At 36.1% G+C, this 22,461-nt stretch overlaps 1 protein-coding gene across 5 annotated transcripts in view; it reads right to left on the bottom strand.

Annotated features, from left to right (window-relative positions):
* LOC114626377 (complement factor H-related protein 4-like) overlaps window positions 1-22,461 on the bottom strand; it is a 79,944-nt gene that overhangs the window by 17,635 nt on the left and 39,848 nt on the right. For 4 of the 5 annotated variants that reach the window (XM_028773763.1, XM_028773764.1, XM_028773767.1 and 1 more), the window contains 6 exons: window positions 20,213-20,395; window positions 18,864-19,040; window positions 15,201-15,383; window positions 12,109-12,279; window positions 7,986-8,180; window positions 7,437-7,607 (listed from right to left, as the gene is read on the bottom strand). In XM_028773763.1, the coding sequence (XP_028629596.1) occupies window positions 7,437-7,607; window positions 7,986-8,180; window positions 12,109-12,279; window positions 15,201-15,383; window positions 18,864-19,040; window positions 20,213-20,395 (1,080 nt within the window). The remainder of the gene's footprint in view (window positions 1-7,436; window positions 7,608-7,985; window positions 8,181-12,108; window positions 12,280-15,200; window positions 15,384-18,863; window positions 19,041-20,212; window positions 20,396-22,461) is intronic. The other variant, XM_028773765.1, reaches the window with a different exon arrangement.

The following is a 22,461-nucleotide window of genomic DNA, read 5'->3' as shown; positions in this document are numbered from 1 at the left end:
AGGAGAAGGAGGAGAAGGAGGAGAAGGAGGAGAAGGAGGAGAAGGAGAAGAAGGAGAAGAAGGAGAAGAAGGAGAAGAAGGAGAAGAAGGAGAAGAAGAGAGAAGAAGAAAAGAAGAAAAGAAGACAGAAACTAAGGTGGATAATAGAAGGTGCATATACCTGGGGTAGTTGGGGATGACTGAATATGATCAAGAAATATTGTATAGAATTTTGAAAGAATTATAAAAAGAAAATTATCCAAACTTTATAATTACTTTTAAATGTCCTATATAAGCAAAAATAAATTACTTATATTATTTATTTGGGCCTCCCTAAGTGTAAAAATACACATATTGTAGATAACTATTTGAAATTTATAAGATGAGTCATGCCATGCAAGAGAGTATTCACAAATTTGGTAAAGGAATTTTATCCCACATATGTAAATGGTTATAAATAAATTATAATATATTTAATTAAAAAGGAAAATTTTTAGGTGATTACTATTAATAGTCCATGGAATGATAAAATTAAAATATAATGTCATACTCTTCTGCTGATATGTTTAGAATCTAAAACCTGACTTTTTAAATTATTTTGAAAGAACCAAGTCAAGTGGAAGTTTGTTTATTGATGTTATTGATGCAAAATGTCCCAAACAGCCTAAAAATCCACATGCCAGATCCTCACAGCCATATACATGCTATAATACTTATTATTTTATGTTTTAGATAGTTACTTAAGGAATATTTATGTTTTAATCCAAAGACCTATGTTTAACTTTTCATAAATTGTTTGAACAATTGTCACAATTAAAAACAGCAAAAATGTTTTATAAAATTGTATTGATAGACAAATTATTATATACTTATATAAAGATTTATTGTTCCAAATAAAAATAAGTTATTTTACAAGTCATAACAGAAGAATGACACGTATATTGTACTGAAAAAAATAATGGAATTAAGTTAGAAAACATGATGTGGAAGTCTATTGATATGTTGTGGTAGAAATACAACATATAATGTACAAATAAAGCCACTGTTTTATGAGTATAGCAATATTAATAAAAGTCAAAGTTATTACCTAGGGTCATGGAGCTGCTCAGGGGCGAAGAGGAGGGGAACAAGAGAAATTTCTCAGAAGATTTTTAAGCCTAGTTCTGTCTGGGATTATAGTCAGACATACAGAATCATTTTTCTTTTTCAAATTATTTCATTTATTTTTATTTTACATTCTAACCACAATTTTCCTTGTCTCCACTCCTCCCTAGCTCTCCCACATTTCCCCTCTTCCACAGATTTCTCTCCTTCTATTTCAGCCTCAGATAAAAGCAAACAAGGCAAAAACAAGATATAGTAAGACAAGACTAAAGTCCTCATAGTGAGGCTAGACAGAGGACAGATTAGAAGGAACAGTCTCAAGTTCAGGCAAATAGTGTCAGATACACAACCATACCAAGTCAAAAGCCATAACACATGCTCAGAGGATGTGGTATAGACCCATGCAAGCCCCTGTTTACTGCCTCAGTCTCTGTGAGCCTATGTGAGCTCTGTTTAATTGATTTAGTGGGCCATGTTCTCCTGGAGTCTTCCATCCTCTCTGACTCCTATGGACTTATCTCCCCCTCTTCCTTGGGATTCCCTTATCTCTTGTGGGAGGAACCTGAAAGAGATTTAGTCACCATTTTTTTTAATGTCTGACTATGGGTTTCTACACTTGTTCCTACTTGCTACCAGAAGATGTGCTGATATTTGAACAAGCCATTGCTTTGAGTAAAGCAGGATATTAGTTATCATTTCATTGATTTTCTTTTTTTCTTTCTTTCTTTTTTTCCTGTCATGTTTGGCTCTACTCTAGGTTTCTGTGATAGCCAGTATTTTGTTCCTCGTCTTCCAGGAAATGTAGGGCACAGACTCTCTTTTGTGGCATGTGCCATGTGCCTCAAGTTAAACCAAACATTGGTTGGCCAGTCCTACATGTTCTGTGTAACCATTGTCCCAGCACATCTTGCAGGCAGGACAGCCTAGAGATGAAATTTTTTTTTTTTGGCTAGGTTGTTTTCTAGATTTCTATTTCTATAGCCTGCAGAGTACCTTCTGTAGACAAAGAGACTAGAATGTAGGTAGGAAAGCTTCAAATCCATGTCAGCTTGACCTCCCTATGTCCAGTGAGCTGAGTGGATGTTGTCCTCAGCAATGAGACCCTGCTGTCAGTTTTAAGAGAGTAACTTTCTGTCCCACCATCAGTCCAGATTGTTTAGACATCGCCACGGCACTTCCTAGTCCAACAACTCAACATTTATACCTTGTTCCCACCACTGGAAGACTTGTCTGGCTATAAAAAATGGCCAGTTCAGACTTTATTCTTCATTATTAGGAGTCTTCCCTAAGGTTACTCTAATAGAATCCAGGAAGTTTCCACCTCACTAGGTTTCCATATTGCCCTCCTAAAAGGCCCCAAATCCCGTTGTCTCTCCCCATGTTCTCTCCTTCCCTTCATTCTTCCCACACCCACTTGATCTTTCTTGCCTTAGTCCTTATCAACCCCCAGTCTGTGAGAATAATCTATTCTACTTCTCCCTTTTAAGTAGATTCATGTTTTCCCTCTATAACCTTCCTTAACCTCTTTGGATCTAAGGATTATAACTTGGTTATTATTTACTTTACAGTTAATATCCACTTATATGTTAGTTTCTGGGACTGGGTTATCTCATGTAAGATGTTTATTTTCTAGTTCTACTCATTTACCTGAAAATTTCATGATGTCATTTTTAAAATGTTTTATTGGTTATTTTATTTATTTATATTTCAAATGTTATATATTTCAAACCTCCTTGGTTTCCGCTCTGAAAAATTCGCTATTACACTGCTCTCCCTGCTTCTATGAAGGTGCTCCCCCACCCACCCATCCACTCACGCCTCAACGCCCTAGCATTTCCCTATGCTGAGGCATCAAACCTTCACAGGACCAATGGCTTCCCCTCTCATTGATGCTGGATAAGGCCATCCTCTGTTACATATTCAGTTGGATGTCATTTTTTAAAACTCCAAGTAATACTCCGTTATGTAAATGTAGCACATTTAAAAATTCTAGTCTTCTGTTGAGAAATATCTAGGTTGTTTCACATGTCTGGTTATTGTGTTTTTATCCTTTTCTATTGGATATTTTATTTACATCTCAGATGTTATCCCTTACGCCATTCCCCCTCCCTGCAGAAACCCCCTATCCCATGCCCCTCCTCCTGCTTCTATGAGGATGTCCCCTCAGCAACCCCTGTACTCCCACCTCCCCAATCTCGACACTTGGTGTCCAGCCTTCATGGGACCAAGGATCTCCTCTCCCAGCTATGCCCAAGAAGGTCATCCTCCCCTACATATACAACTGGATCCATGAGTTTCTCCCATGTGCTCCTAGGCTGGTGGTTTAGACTCTGGGAGCTCTGGCTGGTTGGTATTGTTGCTCTCCTCATGGGGCCACAAACCCTTTCAACTCCTTCACTTCCTTCTCTCTAACTCCTCCATTGGGAACCACTTGATCAGTTCAATGGTTAGTTGTGAGCATCTGCCTCTGAATATGTCATGTCTTGTTATTATGAATAAAGATGAAATGAACTTAGTTGAGGAAGAGTCTTAGTAGTACAATGTAGCATCTTTTGGGTATATGCCCAAGAGTAGTATAGCTGGGTCCTGAGGTTGACAGATTCTCAGTTTTTTAAGGAATTGCTATATTGATTTCCATAATGGTTTTGAGGTTTTCACTCCCATCAGCAAAGGAGGAGTGTTCCTCTTGGTCCACCTTTGTCTCTATGAGCTATCACTTGTGTTGTTGGTCTTAGGCATTTTGATGAATGTAAGACGTAATCTCAGGTAGTTTTGATTTCCATTTTCATGATGGCAAAGGATGTTGAACATGTTTTAAGTGTTTTTCATCTGCTTGAAATTTTTCTATAGAGAATTATCTGTTTAGAACTGTACCTGATTTTTAATATCTACTTTCTTGATTTCTTTATATAGTCTTGATATTAGACAGCTATTTGATGTGAAGTTGATAGCAGTGTTTTCACACTTTGTAGTCTACCTCTTTGTCTGATTGACAATTGACAGTGTTCTTTGCCTTACAGAAGCTTTTCAGTTTCATGAGTTCCCATTTACTAATTGTGAATCTTTGTCTATGTGATATTGGTGTTTTGTGCAGAACATTTTCTCCTGTGCCAATGTGTTCAAGGATATTCTTCAATTTCTCTTCTATCAGGTTCAGTGCGCCGGGTTTTATGTTGAGGTCTTCGATATATTTAGGCTTGAGTTCAGTGCAGAGTGATCATTATGGATCTTTTGGCATTCCACTACATGCAGACATCCAGTTTCACCAACACCGTATGTTGAAGATGACTTCTTGTTTTCCAGATCATACTCATTTTTTAATGCCACTGACTTGAACACTAAATAAGTATGAACTGTTTCTTGAATAAAAATGATTTTTCAAAGATGAATTTTTGGAAAATGAGCATATAATTATCAATTTAAAAATATTTGTATTGATTCTTTGTGAGTTTCTCATCATGCTCCCCAATCTGATTCATCTTTCTGTCCCTTAATATCCACTGTCTGCCCTTATAATCCAACCCCCCAAAAAACCCAAAACAAAAATAAAAAAAAATAAACAAAACAAAGCATAAACTATATACTTTTGTCCACGTATATCTATTTGCAAATGTTTCTTGCAGTGAGTCATCAGTCTGCATTTAGGTGTCTGGTTTCTTCTACATTATCAATACTGGATCCTCACCAGGAATCCTCTTGGATATCCTCCTGTTCCCCTGTGTCATGGAGATCCTGCAGCTTTGGATCTTCAGGATCAGCCCTTTCACCTACTCCAGCAGTTTATAGATGAGATAGATGAGGTAGAAGGCCAACTCCAAGTTTTGAATCTGCACATGGGAGGCAACTGAGTTGGTCAGCCTGTCAGCTCTCCTGTGCCACCAGGGCAAACTCTCCAGCACTATCCTGTATTGCTGGCTCACTGAATGCTCTACCTAGCAAGGTTCAGGCTCAACACACTCTTTCTCAGGTCCTCAGGGCTGGCTCATCCACATCCACACCAGATCCTTCTCTATTGTGCTGCCAAGTCAAGATGCAGGTCCCACTCTCCCAAGTGTTGCACAAAGCAGAGGCTGGGACAGCTCTCCTAACTAATCACATGGAAAGGGTTGGAGAAGTGCATCTCCCCCATGTATACACCACTTCTTGGTAATGACTTTAGCTCTTATTTGCTCACACCCTTAGATGGCTCACCACCTGCTACTAGAGTTCAACTGTGCTGCCCAGGCAAGGTGCTTTCTTGCACAAGTATTGTAGCTGTTGAGAGGCAAGTCCAGTCCTCTCACTCTAGTGATCACAAGGCCAGATCTCTTGACTGTTGTAGGTTAGGTGTCAAGGGCTAAGGATTGGAGGAGGGCATCACATTCTTACGCAGGCCATCTCACAGCAGACAAGTGGTGGGGTCAGCTGTGTATGCCCTAAGACATTAGAGTGGTCTTAGACTAGATTGGAGATCTCTGTAGGCACAGTATTATTGTGCACTATGCAAAGATTATCCTTCATTATTCAAATGCTGATTATTGTGCCCCCATATCTGGGCATAATCCTTTTCCTGAGAATCTCCTGTCTGAATGTTGTGTAAACATTACACCCCGATTATTCCCTGATTGCTCAATAAGAAAGCTGCTCAGCCAATGACTAAGCTGAAGAAACAATAGGTCTGGATGTCCATCCAGCAAAGGGAGGGGATAAGAGAGAGAGGAAGTGAGGATTAGCCATTGGGAGAGTCCATGAGAATACAATTGGAGTAGAGAGAGACAGAAGTGCTAAAACACAAGTTTCACAATGATTTTGGCAGGAGGGGAGCCAGATTAATTTGGTGGATTAAAATAGAGTAATGCTTCTCAGTTGTGTCCTTAAAGCTTGTTAAATAAATATAATAGTCCACTTTCAATTATTTGGGAGCTAACTGGTTTTAGAGAAAAACAAAACCACTCTTTTAAAAAGCCACTAGCTGTGGTTTAAAACTCGCGCTGTTGGGGCGGGGGGTGGGGCAGGTCGCGCCTTTGCACCCCGCAGCAGACCCTGAGGCGCAAGCCACCGGTGAACCGTGGGTGAAGGGAAAGAACTGGCAATGGCAGGGTCCCAGGGACTGGATAGCCGTGAAGGCAGTGCACGGACGGACCACTGCTGCAGGGGAGAGTGCCCAGCGGGCAGCTGCAACAGGGAGAGGGCAGGGAGGGTTTCCCGCTGGCAAGTTTCCCACTTACACAAGAGAGTCCAAAGTTCCAGGAGACACGTCGAATCGAAGACATGGAAGTTTTATTGGTCATACTGATGGTTGTATCTGGATGGTGTGCTCTCCCACAAAATGCCAGGAGGGGCTTTCTTATATTGGGAGCGGGAGAGAAGAGGGGCTAGGGAGATGAAAACTTAGGTATCTATGCCCCCAGCCTGTGCCTTACATGACCCACCATATAGGTGAAATGGAGATCTCTGGATACTGGGGGCATGGTCAAACACCCCAGGATGTCCTACAGCCCGACAACTAACAGCTGTCCCCATGATCCTCAGTGGTAATATGAACCACAGACGTCAAAATAGACTCCTACAGGACCATCTACCCAGACATGTCCCTCAGTGGCAGTGTGGGCTGGGATTTCACCTTGGCCTCAGGTGGCAAGGCTGGATACACAAACAGACTGTTCTTGCCATCCTCGCTTCTTGAATTCCACCTTTCTTCCTAATGCTCAAAATGTTTGATTATCTTTTGCTCCTATCTGTCCACCACACATTTGTACATTGTAGTGGTTCCTGCTGTGGGCAGGCCACATGGCATGTGGGCCATTTGGTGTCATCTGCTTATCTGTCATTTGTTTCAAGATCTTGTTGAGCTACTTGGGACAAAAAACTAATAAAATCTGCTTACATAAGACTTTTAAAAATAAAAAGATACATAAATATGAAAAACAGTATGCTCATATAAATCAGCCCAATTAATGAAAATCATAAAAAGAATATGCAAAATTATAAATATGAGCAAAACTAGCATAAATCAAAGACTACTAAATTAAATTCTGTACATACAAATAACTAATATTAATCATATAAAAGTAAATTTGAATATATCAATGATGTACGTTGCTATTATATTTGTTTAATTTTATACTATACTTTTATAACTGTTTTGTGTCAAATGATGGAGTGATATCAAAGATTATAGTACTATAAATTAAAGTTTACTCAATGTTTTGTTGTATTATGGCCTAATATCTCCTAGGTATGTTTACTCTACTATGTACTTTCTATGAGTACTTTACTTAAATACACTTGAAACAATGCAGCATTCTGTCCCAGTTAATATAGGTGAGGAAGAAAGTCATGAGCATCTTGTGATATCAGAGCAGAGTACTTACTGACGCATTTGGCAGGAGGGGACCAACCATTCTCTGTACATGTAATCATGTCTTGACCATTTGGAAGACTATAGCCATTGTAACATTGGACTTTTACAGACTGATCCTCTACATATGTTCTTTGCCAATATGAAGCTTCCCCATTCTCCACATAATGGAAAACACATTCCTCTAAGAATCATAAAAATGATACATTAAAACATAAAAACTTAGATTTGTTTGAAAATAAGTTCAATTTTTTTGTTAGAACTTTTTAATGAGCATTCATGACATTAAAATAGTTAATAGCAGATGTTTAAAAGCGTAATATCTATCTTTAGTTTTTTAAAATAAAATATGCAAGCTATAAAGGTATTCCCATAGTCCCTATTGTTTGTGTGCATTTCACGAAGAACTGCTTTCAAAGGACAGAACCTAGTTTTTTTGTTCACAAATTACTCTGTTGGTCTTATTTTTGTCATAGAAAGTTAACTGTAATTACATATATGATCTACTCTTTTCACTCTTTAAAAGAATTACATATAACTTAATATAAAGACATTGACTTACTGAGGCATGGGACTTCAGGCTCCCATCCTTGTACTGTGCAACGAAGGTAGTCCCAGTATGACCCTGAAGGAGTCACAAATCCATTGTCACAGTAGTAGCTGTACTCCTTTCCTATAGGTACTGGGAAGTAGGGTCTACGCCTCTTTTCATGATATAGATTTCCATTTTTAAATTGTGGAAAATCACAAGGTTTCACTTGCAATAAAAAACAAACAAGCAAACAGAAAAATATTCATATTAGAGACAAAACACTTGATCAGTAAATTACTTAAAATTAGTTAAAATAACTACGTGAGAAGGCAGTAGATATCCAGGATAAGGAAACAAATAGAATTCAGAAAGGTAGATGAGGTATCGGAGGAGGTCATTTTTTCCAGAAGTCATTATATCTTACAGCTCACCAGAGAAGTAGATTAGAGATATTTCTTGATATGAAATATAATAATCACTTCTTTACAATTGGAATTGGAACTGAAATCTAATGTTATTTTATTGTATTGAACTAAACATGTACATTTATATTGACATGTATTGTTCACTGTATTAATAAATTATATAAATGTTTTATTAAATTTTTCCCCTTAATGTTTTTTAATAAAATTAGTACTCTTAATATCAGAGTAGCATTATCTTTTTTCATGAAGAACCTCAGAGAACCTCATGAAATATATTAAAAGAATCACAAAAAATATTAACAGGAGCACCTAAACTTCTTACAGTGTCCTTATTAATTTCATTTTTTGTTTTATAAGAGAAGATGATTTTCAAGAATTTTTGTGCACTTATTACATTGTTTATAAATTTAAATTCTTTTTATCCTTAGTGTTCTTTAGCAAATTTGATAATTATAGTTTTCATAGGACATCAATAGTGAATTAGTTCACTAAGATTTCTTTTTGAGGGCAGTATGATGAGACACAATTACAGTAGGAATATGATTACTAACAGTCCTCCAGCTCTTACCTTATTTGCCTTGTCTCATGTGGGCATAGGTGAATCTGTCTTTGCCCATTTCATTGGTAATTTCTCAAAAATGACTTAATATTCTTTAAATTTTAGGAACAGCATTGGTGGTTAATACAAAAGTCACACTAGACATCTTACACTTCTCTAAATGTAGGTCAGGGTCCTTTCAGCAGAGATGTGTGGTCCATCACTTCTTTATTAAGGCTACTTACAACATTGATTAATATATTTACTATTTTTAAAAATGATTCTAAATAATTACTCAAACAGCTTTTTGTACCTAACCCAGAATACTTTAGTTTTCATTGGCAAATTTCATCCATGTACAAATTCAACATGGCACAAAAAATAAGTCTTTGAACCTCTGCAAATGCAGAATCATGATCATCATTCTCTGTATTGTCCTAGTTATAAATTTGTACTGTATTTCCAACCAAACAGTAAACCATCTGATGAAGGAAATGAGTAAATGAACATGCCTAAGAGTGCACTACATATTTTAAGTAGAAAAGTTATTTAATGAACATACAGAGAGATTAGTCATCTTTATCTTACCCAGGACAACATCAGAAATTCCACTGTGAAATAACTCATATTCAGATATATTCAGGCCTCAGTAAGTCCTGATATATTTGGACAGATATGCTTTTAGGAACCAACCAAAATACAATTTAAGGCACAATTCACCACAGTGATTCCACACATGTAATTTTGTAAACATACTCAAAAGTTCATGGCAGGGGTATCATATGTCTAGGCAGGACTGTCTACACTCTGTTAGTAAGATAAACTGACATAACATTTGTGCAATCTTCTAAAAATATAGAGTTGTATTTATAGACAATCAGCAATCATAACATTAATCAGCGAAAGTTTTCTATTCCAGTGAATTGTGATGATACTATGACTCCAGTTAAAAAATTGCTGGAAATAGTAAGAGTGTGCACTCAGTATTAAACACACTTACAGCATCCCCTCCAGTGTTTAATAATGTGGATGAAGGACCACAAAGATTCTTAGAGCTAGAATATGTGATAATAATAATGGCTGTGAACTCTCTTCTGGGTTCTACACAGCAAGTATAATCACAAACTCTCAACAACTACAGATACAGGAAGAAGTCAGCACAAGAATTGTCTGTCAGCATCCAGGAATGACTGGAGTAAGATCTCAGGGAGCCATGGCCTTCACCTCTGAATTATTCCATGCTGAGAGATGCTTGAAAAGGGAATCAGTGACTGAACCAGGTTCCAAAAGACAGTTCTTATCCCAGTGTTACACATATGGCCTAGGTTAAACTAAATACATTGCACATCAAATTCAAACTTATGAATTGGGAAAAGGACAGGCAAGGATGAGGTATTAATCATACATTTGCAGATATGAACATCCAGAATACACTATATACATGTAAGAAATTATCAATGAACTAAGTGTAAAAAATTAATATACATTTTTGTAATATTATTTCATAATAAAAATAGTTCTCATATGTTTTAATAGTATTTCTTACATGGCTTAAAATACATATATTCTTACATTTTTATTATGATTTAGACTTCATATATTCCCAAAATCTCATGTTAGTTAGAGATTAGTTGTATACTGATGGTGTTTTGTGAGAGGGCGTAAAGTTCAGGAATGGCTTGCCTGGTTGAAATAGTTAAGTCATTGGGGCTACCACTTTGAAACGGTATTAGGATGTTGGCCATTCCTTTGCAGCTGTTTCCTGGTGGACAGCAGGCAATGAACTGTGATTTAGAACTTACTCTTTGACATGATGGTCTGCCTGGTCCCATGTTTAAAATGATGAGACAAGTTGACAATGAATTTGAGTTACCAAATGTAAATAGATCCTTCCTTATTCTAAGTTATTTACTTCAGTAGTATTGACACAAAGATAGAAGGATGACTAAGATGTGATTCTTGACCATTCTGGTCTCTTTCTTTCTTTCTTTCTTTCTTTCTTTCTTTCTTTCTTGCTTTCTTGCTTTCTTGCTTTCTTGCTTTCTTGCTTTCTTGCTTTCTTCTTGCTTTCTTGCTTTCTTGCTTTCTTGCTTTCTTGCTTTCTCTCTCTCTCTCTCTCTCTCTCTCTCTCTCTCTCTCTCTCTCTCTCCCTCCCTCCCTCCCTCCCTCCCTCCCTCCCTCCCTCCCTCCCTCTCTCTCTCTCTCTCTCTCTCTCTCTGTCTCTCTCTCTGTTTCTCTCTTTCTTCCTTCTTTTGGGGCAGAATATAAGGGTTGTGATACCCAGTTACCATGGACTACTGGATAGAAAGAAATATAGGTGCAAATAGGCCAAAACCTTAAAGAAGTATTCCAGAAATAAGATACTTTTGACCCAAATAACAATGCAGTGTACATATATTCCACTGAAACCCTACAAAGCAGCTCTCTCCAGAGAGAGAAGCATAGTCTCCCTCTTTATGTGCACATTGAACTCAGTATATGAGGAACAGGTATGATAACAACATGATGTGTGAGTCATTTATGCATGGATTCTGGACCTCTATTGTCTCTCTGATAAGTAATCTAGGGCAAGTCAGCTGTCATCAACTATTCAATGCACAGGCTTATCTGGCAAGGAAACAAGGCCTCTTCACAAATCCTAGTTAGTGTGCCATGTTGGACATATGACCTACAGCTCAGCAATGTCTCTTGATGACTGACAGCCATGACTATCTCTGACAGCACCATACTGATGAAGAGCCAGTAGCCAAGTCATCTTCAAATTTGACTGACAGAAATGAGTGGACAACGAAGTTTCATTATGAAGGAAATATTTTTAAAGGATATTTGCTACAATGCAAATGATTTAAGTTAATTCTTATATGACAATATTCTTACCAAATAATTTGATAAAATTTGAAAAAAATGTTCATTACTTAAAAATTATACATATGTACATATACATTAGCTTGAATAGGAGTAAATTATGAATTATTTGTTTCCTAAGATGGGCTTTTAATACTACTTCATATCTTAAAATTCAATATTAGTTAAAATGTAATATCACATAAAATGCTAGTTTATAGTAAAGTGTTTCTAAGGGTTGTACACAAATAAAAAGTCAAATATTTGCTGTAATGTCTCTTCATTTGTGCATGTTTTAATGAGCAATTTCAGTACTACGTGAATTAAATACGTGAATAAAGCTTACTACATCTTGGAGCAGGGATCCATCCAGTATTTGTACACTTTGCTACAGTTGCCTGGGTTGCAGAGTAGAAACCATCTTTACATTCAAATCTTATTTCATCTTCAGCTGTGTAGGTAACCCTTTGAGGTGAGTAGGTACCATTTGGAATATCAGGAGGTTCACACGCCATTCCTGCATGTAAGCATTTAAAAATAATGACAATATTTAATTTCCTTACAATTAAGTATACAAAAACTAAGGCAGACACTCTCTTCATTTTTACTGAAAGCTGTAAAAATGACATTTAGTAAGCACATCTCCCTATGCTTGACATACCATCGAGGCTCCCTCTCTCTCCTCCTGATGTACTTGTGGCTTTCTGATGTAAAATCTTTTGTATCGAAGCCATCACATATAGTACTTCATGATTTATGATTCATATAACTGGCAATAACTTCATATAATTCTTCAATGATTATTTTCATTTTCTAATCATTGACATTGCTGTTCTCAACAATCACTGGACATAGGTACTAATATTCACTTCTAAATAGATGTGAATGTTTCACACTCATTATTTTTAAGTAAATGTGTCCTTTGACTTACTTGGGAAAATTTACTAAGAAAGTTATATCTTTCAACCTCCAGGAAAATGTGTAATTTTTTCACTTTTAAAATAAAACTACCCACACATACCATAGACAAACCACCTGATCCATAAATTACTTTCTATTAATTAAAATAACTGCATGAGAAGACAGAGACTGTGATGCACGGGAAACCAAAGTGGGTCAGAGATGTTCATTAATATCCAATATGATTATTGTTTATTTAACATGATTCCATTATTTTAAACCATCATATAATTTCTTATTAAACTGCTATAGTATTCATTGTATTAATGAATTTATATGTAATTTCCATAATTTTTTCTCTCCTTGCTCCTATTTATGAATAGTTAGTATTTTTACTATCGGAATTGTATTAATTTCCATGAAGTATGATTCTACTTCAGGAATCCTCATGCAACATGTTAAAAGAATTCTAACAAATGCCAACAAAAATGCATAAACTTCCTGTAGCTTCCTTCTTCATTGTGTTTTTATGAGAATTTTTTCATGAGTTTTCTATATTTTTTTGGTACATGGTTTAAAATACCTATTCTTCATGTCCTAAGTATTCTTCCTTAACAAATTTGAGAATTATACTTTTCATAGATAATCAGTAAATTAAATTATCTCACTGAGATTTCTTTCTTTTTTTTTTTTTTTTTTTTTTTTTTTGGTTTTTCAAGACAGGGTTTCTCTGTGTAGCCCTGGCTGTCCTGGAACTCACTCTGTAGACCAGGCTAGCCTTGAACTCTCGAACTCAGAAATCTGCCTGCCTCTGCCTCCCAAGTGCTGAGATTAAAGGCGTGTGCCACCACCGCCCAGTGAGATTTCTTTTTAAAAGTTATCAATAGCAGTATAATGTAAATTATGATATCACATTACCACAGTCCTCAGATGTTTAGCTAATTTTAATTCTCATGTGGGCATGTATGAATTATTAATAGCAGCATATGTAAATTATGATATCACATTACCACAGTCCTCAGATGTTTAGCTAATTTTAATTCTCATGTGGGCATGTATGAATCTGTCTTTGCAATGTTTATATCTGATTCCTTGAAATAAACCTAATATCCTTTAAAGTACATCAACAGCAGAGGTAGTAGGCCCTTAAGTCAGCCCCAAATACATAGGTATCCTATACTTTTCCAGATGCAGGCTGTGGCCCTACCCACATTGATGTTTTTCCATTACAGTCTTGATTAGGCTATTCACAACATTAACATTTGTTATATTAAGGTTTTTTTTCCTGTAATACCATTCTAACTATACGATGACACATCTTATTGTAGCTTTGATTGGCAGTGCCATGACAACTAATCAAATTAAGCATTGTATTCCACACTGATGTGCGTGTTTATTTATTTATTTGATAACAGCTTGTTACTTTTACATACGTAAAAGTTGATGTTGAGCTAAGGATCCTGATGTTGAACTAATGATACTCATTTTTTGAATTCCAGAGTCTATTAATTGTATTGATTATCTTCTTTGCAATACAGAAGCGTTCCAATATGACAAACTCTATTGCACAGGGGGGATTTGCTTTCATGTCCTGTGCTTTGGGATCCCATTTTAACATTCAGAATCTAAATTCAGTTAACTGTTTTTTCCCTTTGTTTTCCCTTGTAGTTTCAAGGTTTTTTCTTACATGTTTATCTTTTATCCACTTGTAGTTGATTCTTTATCACAGTCTGAGGCATGAATCTATCAAAATTTAAAAATCTCCATGTGTATTTCAACTTTCCTTGTATCATTTATTGAAGATGCTTTCCCTTTTCCCAGTGTGTTTTGAAATTCTATCAAGCTCTCTTAACTATAGATGCATAGATCAAATTTTCAAATATACATGGTCTTTCTGTGCATTGGTTTTATCCCAGTGTCATAATGTTCTGGTTACTGTGGCTACTGGTGTACCTTGAAGCAAGGTATGATGACGTTTCCAGATTTTGTCCTTGTGTTTAAGTTCCTTTTACTTGTACACGTTTTATAGTACCTTCATACAAATTTTAGAATTGTTTCTCATATTGTATAGTGTATGTTTCCTGTGTTTTAATGGAGTTTCATAGAGTCTACTAATTGCTTTTGGAAAATTGGCATTTTAATATTAATTGCTCCAATCTATTAATATATGCAATTTCCCTATTTTTGTTTTGTGAGGTTCTTTCATCAATAATATTCAAAGTCAATCAGTTCTGTTAAATTGATTGCTAGATGATTTTTTAATTACTGTGAATGAGATTGCTTTTATTTCTACTTCTCATAAAAATAGAATTGGTATATAGAAAAAAGCTGTATGTGTGTGTGTGTGTGTGTGTGTGTGTGTCTATGTGCATGCATACATTTTGCTTCTTAATCAGATATGTTTTCAATATTTAAATTTGGATGCCTGCTTGGGATTTACCACATATAGCAATCTATACTTTCAAATAAAATGAGTTGACTTCTACTTTCATATTTGAATACTGACTTTTTCAGGATCTATGAGAACAAGATACTTACGTAAACATTTTGGTGACTCTGACCACTCTCCATGTATACATATTATTGTCTTATTGCCCTGCATATGGTACAAATACTGGCACTGATATTCAACTGATGATGATGGCATGTATATCGGTAGTGGGAAGGATTTGGTGTCTCCATTCTCAATAGGTGGAGGAGGCCCACATATCTTTGTTGAATCTAAAAAGACAACATTTGAAATTTTGAGAGATCAAGTCAAAGTACTGACTCAAACAGAACCATTAAAAGTACAGTGATAAACACAATATGAAGACTTTAGCCCAGAGGGCTTAGAAAGCAGGGAAGATGGGTGGTGTAAGAAAGCTTGACTGTATGGCTCAGGATCTGTAAGTCTGATGAGAACTTTTTATTTTATTGGCAGAGTTTTGGTAGTGTTACCTGTTTTTCATTGTCATTGTTTTGCTTTGCTTGTTTTTAATTATTCATTTTATATCCTGCTCACTGCCCCCTTCCCAGTTACCCCCTCTTACACTTCTTCCCCTAATCTCTTTCCCCTTCTCCTCTGAGAAGTTGGGGCCGCCTGGGTATCCCCCCACCCTGGCACATCAAGTCTCTTTATCCCATGTACAGGCAACAGCTTTTGCTAAGAGGAAAGTTCATAGCCCTATGTACTTCCATAAAGAAGTTAGAAAGTTCTCATATCAGCAATTTAATACTACACCTGAAAACTTTAGCAAAAAAGAAGCAAGCAGAACAAAGAGGAACAAAAGGCAGGAAATAGTCAACATCAGGACTGAAATAAGTCAGTTAGAAAGCAAAGAAAACAGTACAAAGAATGAATGAAACCAAGAGCTGGCTTTTTCTTTTGAGAGACCAAACTTTTTGGGTTCAGATTCCATCTTAGAAAACCTGACTTAACTAACAGGCCAGTACTTTGCTTCAGTTTTCAGGTTACCCCCAAACAAAACCTGAGCCTAGCTTCAATTTCCAAGTTATCACCCAACAAGACCTGCATTTCCAGGTTACTTACCACAACAAATCTGCAACTCCATGTTACAAGCCCACCCCTGCCTAACAACCACCAATCAGGAGGAAAGCAGAAGTTAAGTTTATGATTTGGCTCCTGAGCATCAGCCAATTATGCTAAAGGCCATAGTAGCATCCCAATTAGAAGCTTGCCAGGCTAGAAACACTCACCTCTCATTTGCCATTTTGTGTAAAATCTTGTAGGATGAGTGTTCTGGGCTTTTCTCTACAGGAAATGTCCTGTGGATCTTAAGCCAGAGCATGCAAATAAAGACCTTGGTGTGATTGCATCAGATCAGTTCCTGATTGGTCTTTTGGAGTTCATAAACATTTCCTTGGTATTATGTCAGGGGCAGCCCTGCTTATACACTGAAGGCCTAAAATCAGCCACAGGCCTAAAATCAGCAATAGGTCTGACATACATGCCTGCTAACACAACGTCCTGGGTTTCTGTGGAAAACACTGAAAAAGATGGCTGAGAAGCTATTGTAAACAAGCAGCTAGAGTGCCCAAGTCTCACGGGGCATTGAACTGGGATCAGAGAGACCTAGAAGAGAGAACTGGAGGACAAGGGACACAAAGAATGAGCGGCTTGTCTATAGGCTGATCAAACCGCCAATTTTACTTTTGTCAGAGTATTATACTTTGAGAAAATCAACAACATAGACAAATCTTTAGCCAAGTTAACCCAGTGACAGAGAGACAGTATAAACAGTTAAACAAAATCAGTAATGAAAAGGGTGACCACTGACACTGAGGAAATTCAAAGAATATTTAGGTTTTACTTCAAAAGTTTTTCCTTCACAAGATTGGCAAATCTTAATGAAATGGACAGATACCACTTACCAACATTATATCAAGATCAGTTAAGGATATACACAGCCCCATAAACCCTAAAAAAAAAATGAAGCAGTCATAAAATTGAATGGAATTGAATCAAAGATTGAGAAATGAATGCATAGGACTTTTGACCACTTGATTTTTTTTTGATAAAGGAACCGAAACCATAAAATAGAAAAAAGAAAGCATCTTCACCAAATGTGCCAGTCTGAGTTCATGTCTACATGCAGAAGAATGCAAATAGATTCATATTTATTACACTTTAACTCAACTCCAACTGGCTCAAGGACCTCAACATAAAACCAGATTCACTAAACCTAATAGAAGAGAAGCTGGGAAAGAGTCTTGAACACATTGATACGGAGACAATTTCTTGAAGTGAACACCAATGGCTCAAGCTCTAAGATCAACAATTATTAAATGGGACCTTGTTAATCTAGAAAGCTTTTAGAAGGCAAAGGACACTGTCGATAAGATAAAACAGCAGCCTACAGATTGTGAAAGAATCTTCACAAACCCTACATCTGACAGAGAGCTAATATCCAAAATTTATAAAAAACTCAAGAAGTTAGATACCAATCATTCAAGTAATCCAATTAAAATATGGGCAGAACTAAACCAAATTCTCAACAAAGGACTCTCAAATGTCTGAGAATCACTAAATGTTCAAAGCCCTTAGTCATCAGGGAAATGCAAATAAAAACAACTCTGAGGTTCTACCTTACTTCTAATAGAATGGCTAAGATCAAAACCTCATGTGATAGCACATGTTGGCCAGGATGTGAAGCAAGGGAAACACTTCTCCATTCCTAGTGGGAGGGTTCGGGGTGGGGAGGGGAATGGGAGGTTCAGGATCAGGTATCAGGAAGGACAGGGGAGATGGCTAGATGGCCATGAAAATTAATGGAAATCTGCAACTAACAGGCATGAGGAAGTGGCTTTCATCTCCAGGATTAGAGAGAGACCTGGGCTTAGGGAAATGCTCAAGAATCAATGGAGGTGACCTTAGCTGTGACTCACTACATTGGGGATATGGAACCCGAAGAGGCCACTTCCTTTAGCTAGGCAGGAACCCCAGTGGGGGTGATAGAGACACCAAGCCTCCACAAAACTTTCAACCCCAAATTTATCCTGTATATAAGAAATGAAGGCATGGGATGGATCAGAGACTGAGGGAATGGACAACCATATAACCAGCTCAACCCATGCCATGTGCAAGCACAAATCCCTAACACTATTAATAGTACTCTGTTAAGTTTGAGGATAAGAGTCTTGCATGACTGTCCTCTGAGAGGCTCCACTCACCAGCTGACTCAGACAGATGCAGACACCCACAGCCAAACAGTGGATGGAGCTTGGGGACTCTTAAGAAAGAATAGGAGGAAGGATTGCAGGGGATAGGAACTCCATAGAAAGACCCCAGAATCAATAACCTAGTCCCTTGGGGCACTCATTCTGAGCTACCAACCAATGAGCATACATGAGCTGGACCTAGACCTCTCTTCACTTAAGTAGCAGATGTGCAGCCTGGACTTCATATGGGTCCCAAACAACTGGAATGGGGGTTACCTCAGAAGTTGTTGCCTATACATGAGATATGTTCTTCTAGTTGTGCTGATTTGTCTGGCTTCAGTGGGAGAGGATGCACCTAGCCTTGCAGAGACTTGAAGTGCCAGGGTGGAGGAATTCCAGGGGGCCCTACCTGCTCAGAGGAAAAGGGGAGGAGGGATGGGGTAAGGATTGTAGAAGGGGGTGACCAGGAGGGGGACAGTGAGCTGGATGCAAAGTGAGTAAGTTAAAAAAAGAAAAAATCTTAGAGACAGTAGTACTCACCATAACATGAGGGCATATCAGACCATCCATCATGAGTACAAGTTATGGAGCCTTTGGTATGTCTATATTTGTTTACATATCCAACGTGACATTCATAGTCTATGTTGTCATTGAGTTTAAACCATGTGCTATTAGTCTTAGTTACAGAATTCTCAAACACAGGCATATCACACGACTCTAATACATAATAAAATTGAAGAGTTTATTTTTAATGTGTCAACGGATAATCTGAGTAATTCCCACAACAAGGAGAAAGGCTTTATAGATTAATATGATAACAAATTAAATACTGTATAGAAACCATTTAAGATGACCAACAGTAAATCATTTTGCTGAAATGGTAATTAAAATGAAAATAAATTTATATTATTATTTATCTCTTTACTTAAAACTTTGTAAAATTTCAATTTAAAAATAATTGCACAGCTCAGTTTTAATTATTCTCACCATATGTTATAAATAAATAGACAAGTGCAGATGTATATAATTTTGGGGGGAATGTAATAGCATTTTCTGTGAATTAAGGTTCCATATTTAGTAGTTAATATGAAACATAGAACTTAGAAAAGTGGATCAGCTGAATTCAAAATTGGTATATTTGTTGTAGTATATAAAACATTTTTTCAACAATATATAAATCAAACAGTCTCTTATTAAAAATTAATATAAATGAATATTATGAAGGAATAATTTTAATTGATTTTCTTTGATTAGATCACATAAAAGCACAATGAATAAAAATTAAGAAAGTAGTTAATATTTTAAAGACTCTTTTTGTTTAACATATGTTGAAGACTTCTTGAAAAATACCACTTGCTAGTTTCCTGATAAATAAGATAAGATGAACTATCATTACTATTAGAAAACTTTTGTTAATTGTATGTCATAAAAGAATGGAAAATTTCAAAACACCAAAATTTGCTCTCACCTGAAATTAATTTTTTCTTTCTAATATTAAGATATTTGGACTCAATTTCTAAGGCAGAGACATTCAGAAATGGATCTTAACTCACTGTGTCAAATATGTATTATAAAAGTTATCACATATTCTGAGATTCAAAGTATGGACATTATGTTCACTAACAATTTTATCTTTATGTATGAGAGCAAAACATCTTTAAAATGTCAGCTGGTCAAAGAATCTCTCACTAAATCTAAAATTATATGATCTTTTAAAGCAGTAGAAGATAAAGAATGAGTCCAAATGGGAAAAACAAATAGTGATGAATATTTTTCTTGAAATCTAAAATTCATCTTTCAAATGAAATAATATCAGACTCATAAAGGAGAATAAAACTAAAGTCCTCCATATCACTAGTGTGATGAGGGCATTATAATGAAATACGCACTAAAGCATGAGGGTTGAGCTGACCATCCATCTTCTAGGCAGGTAATTGATCCAGATGTTTCTCCATCTGCTGTCACATATCCCTGTTTACACATATACTGTGCTTTTTTATTTTGAAGATATTTGGAATCAGATTGAGAAAGCAATCCATTCTCAATTTCAATATCTGACTTTAAACATGTCTCTAAAAAAGAAAAGTGTAAGAAAAAGATGATTGTGTGCTCAGTGCACACATAGTTTAAGGATTTAAAAACATAAACATATTTAGAATAGCCATTAGTCTTTTGTATATGAAGTGCTGGAATAATTAAAATCATTCATATTACTGTACCAAAAGAAGACAAATTATAGGTTTAAAGATATATCATAATCTTCTGCAAAATTTTTTCTGACAAAGTAATATTTAAATCACTCATAATCTCTTCTGAAAAGGATCAATATGTTTTGTTTTAGTTCATGTGAATCCATAATCCTATGAAGCTATGAAGTGTCAGAACACTGGAATGTATATAACACACACACACACACACACACACACACACACACAAACACACCATTTAATCATGTTAGGAATATTTTTTAGATTCATTTATGTAATTAGGTTTCCATGGATTGCATGATAATTTCAGAAAGTGTATTTACATAGGTGCTGTACAAACATTTTGAAATGTCATCATCAGTGAATATCTAAAATATAGTAGATGTTAAAGTTCAAAGAAGATCAGAAGAATCCTTAAGTTTGTTGAATCTTCTTAGGTCCCCATGATGCTTCTTCAGCTCCTGTGCAGCAGAATACGAAAGTATAAAAGTAAAACTCTTAATTCCATTTTTCATATCAGCTGGAGAGTAGTTCATTGTGAAATGTACCACATAAAAGTATTTTGCATGAAAAATCATTTTAAAAAACAAATTATAAAAGTATAGCTCTTTCAGTTATTTGGTTTTCTTCCAGCACACATTTGCTAGTTTATGGATAATCAGGAAATCAAAGTGGAAAACATTAAATATTGTATATAAATGCCAAAGAAAACATTAGATGAAATATAGGGAGGCAGCACTAAATTGTTAATAGACAGGAACACCGTCAAACAGCTAGAAAATAGTAATTCAATACAGAATAAAATTCAGTGAGTATTTTTACTTTGTTATCTTGGAAAAGGAAGTTAATGCCAACACAAGCACAAATTCTCAAAACTTAAAAAAAAAATGAAGTCAAATAGAAGTCAAATGAGGGAAAGGTAACAAAGTTATGATCTTTGAAAATTAATGTAATAAAGTTGTTAATAAAATAAAAGTGAGTGCCAGACATAAATAAGGAAGGGGCAGGAAAAAAATAGTTGTCAATTACCAATAGCTGTTTTGGGAAGAGAAATAGAACCAGACTGGAATTTCAGAGTAGCAAGATATTAATGAGGCTCCATATTAACCAGGTATGGGGGAGTTTTACAGAAAATAACACAGTGAGAAATATCCTAACCAGAAAAAATAAGATGGGTATTTACTAAATTTAAGCAACAAAAGTCACTGCTCTCAAAGAGATTGGAATTACTGGGACTCCCGGCATAGAAAAGCAGAGGCGAGAAAACTTGAAGTAGAACTGTATAAGTGCTAGAGACATCCTGTATCTTCTCTGTCTATATGCCAGCACATGTACCAAAGAACTAGTCTATGTGGTACAGAAGATCACAAGAACACAATCTACCCCAAATTATAAGTAAAAGGTTCCAAGTCCACTATCAATGTGAGATATTTAAACTGAAAGAATGGGAAGATTCCTCAAGATATTAAGTCTGCAGTAGTCACTAACAAAACCTGTGATGTTGGTGACTGTACAAACACACAAAGAGTGGAAGAGAACAAGAAGTCAAGAACCAGACACAAATAGGATCATAATATATTTAGCAAAAATCAATAGCAATTTTATAGTGGAAGATTTTTTTTTATCAAACAGAACATCAATACCTAGATACTTAAGTGCAAAATGAGAAGCTTAAACTTCTTTCTCATGTTCATATAAAAATCAACTGAATATTGATTAAACATCTAATAATAAAATGTGAACTTCTAGAGTAACATTTGCTTTTGGCTTAGACAATATTATTTTGGATGTCACAAAAATAACAAATATGCAGGCCATGTTAACAGAATAGATAGGCTATTGACCAGAGGAATTTTCCCACTAATTAGTTTTGGTCTACACAAACCCAATCATCTACTTTTGCACTCTGCCCCTCATGTCTCAGTTGCTAA

The sequence above is a fragment of the Grammomys surdaster genome, unplaced genomic scaffold, assembly GCF_004785775.1.
Source record: "Grammomys surdaster isolate TR1022 unplaced genomic scaffold, NIH_TR_1.0 234, whole genome shotgun sequence".
Lineage (NCBI taxonomy): Eukaryota > Metazoa > Chordata > Mammalia > Rodentia > Muridae > Grammomys > Grammomys surdaster.
Note: the sequence above shows the minus strand (reverse complement) of the source record. Positions and strands in the feature narration are given on the sequence as shown.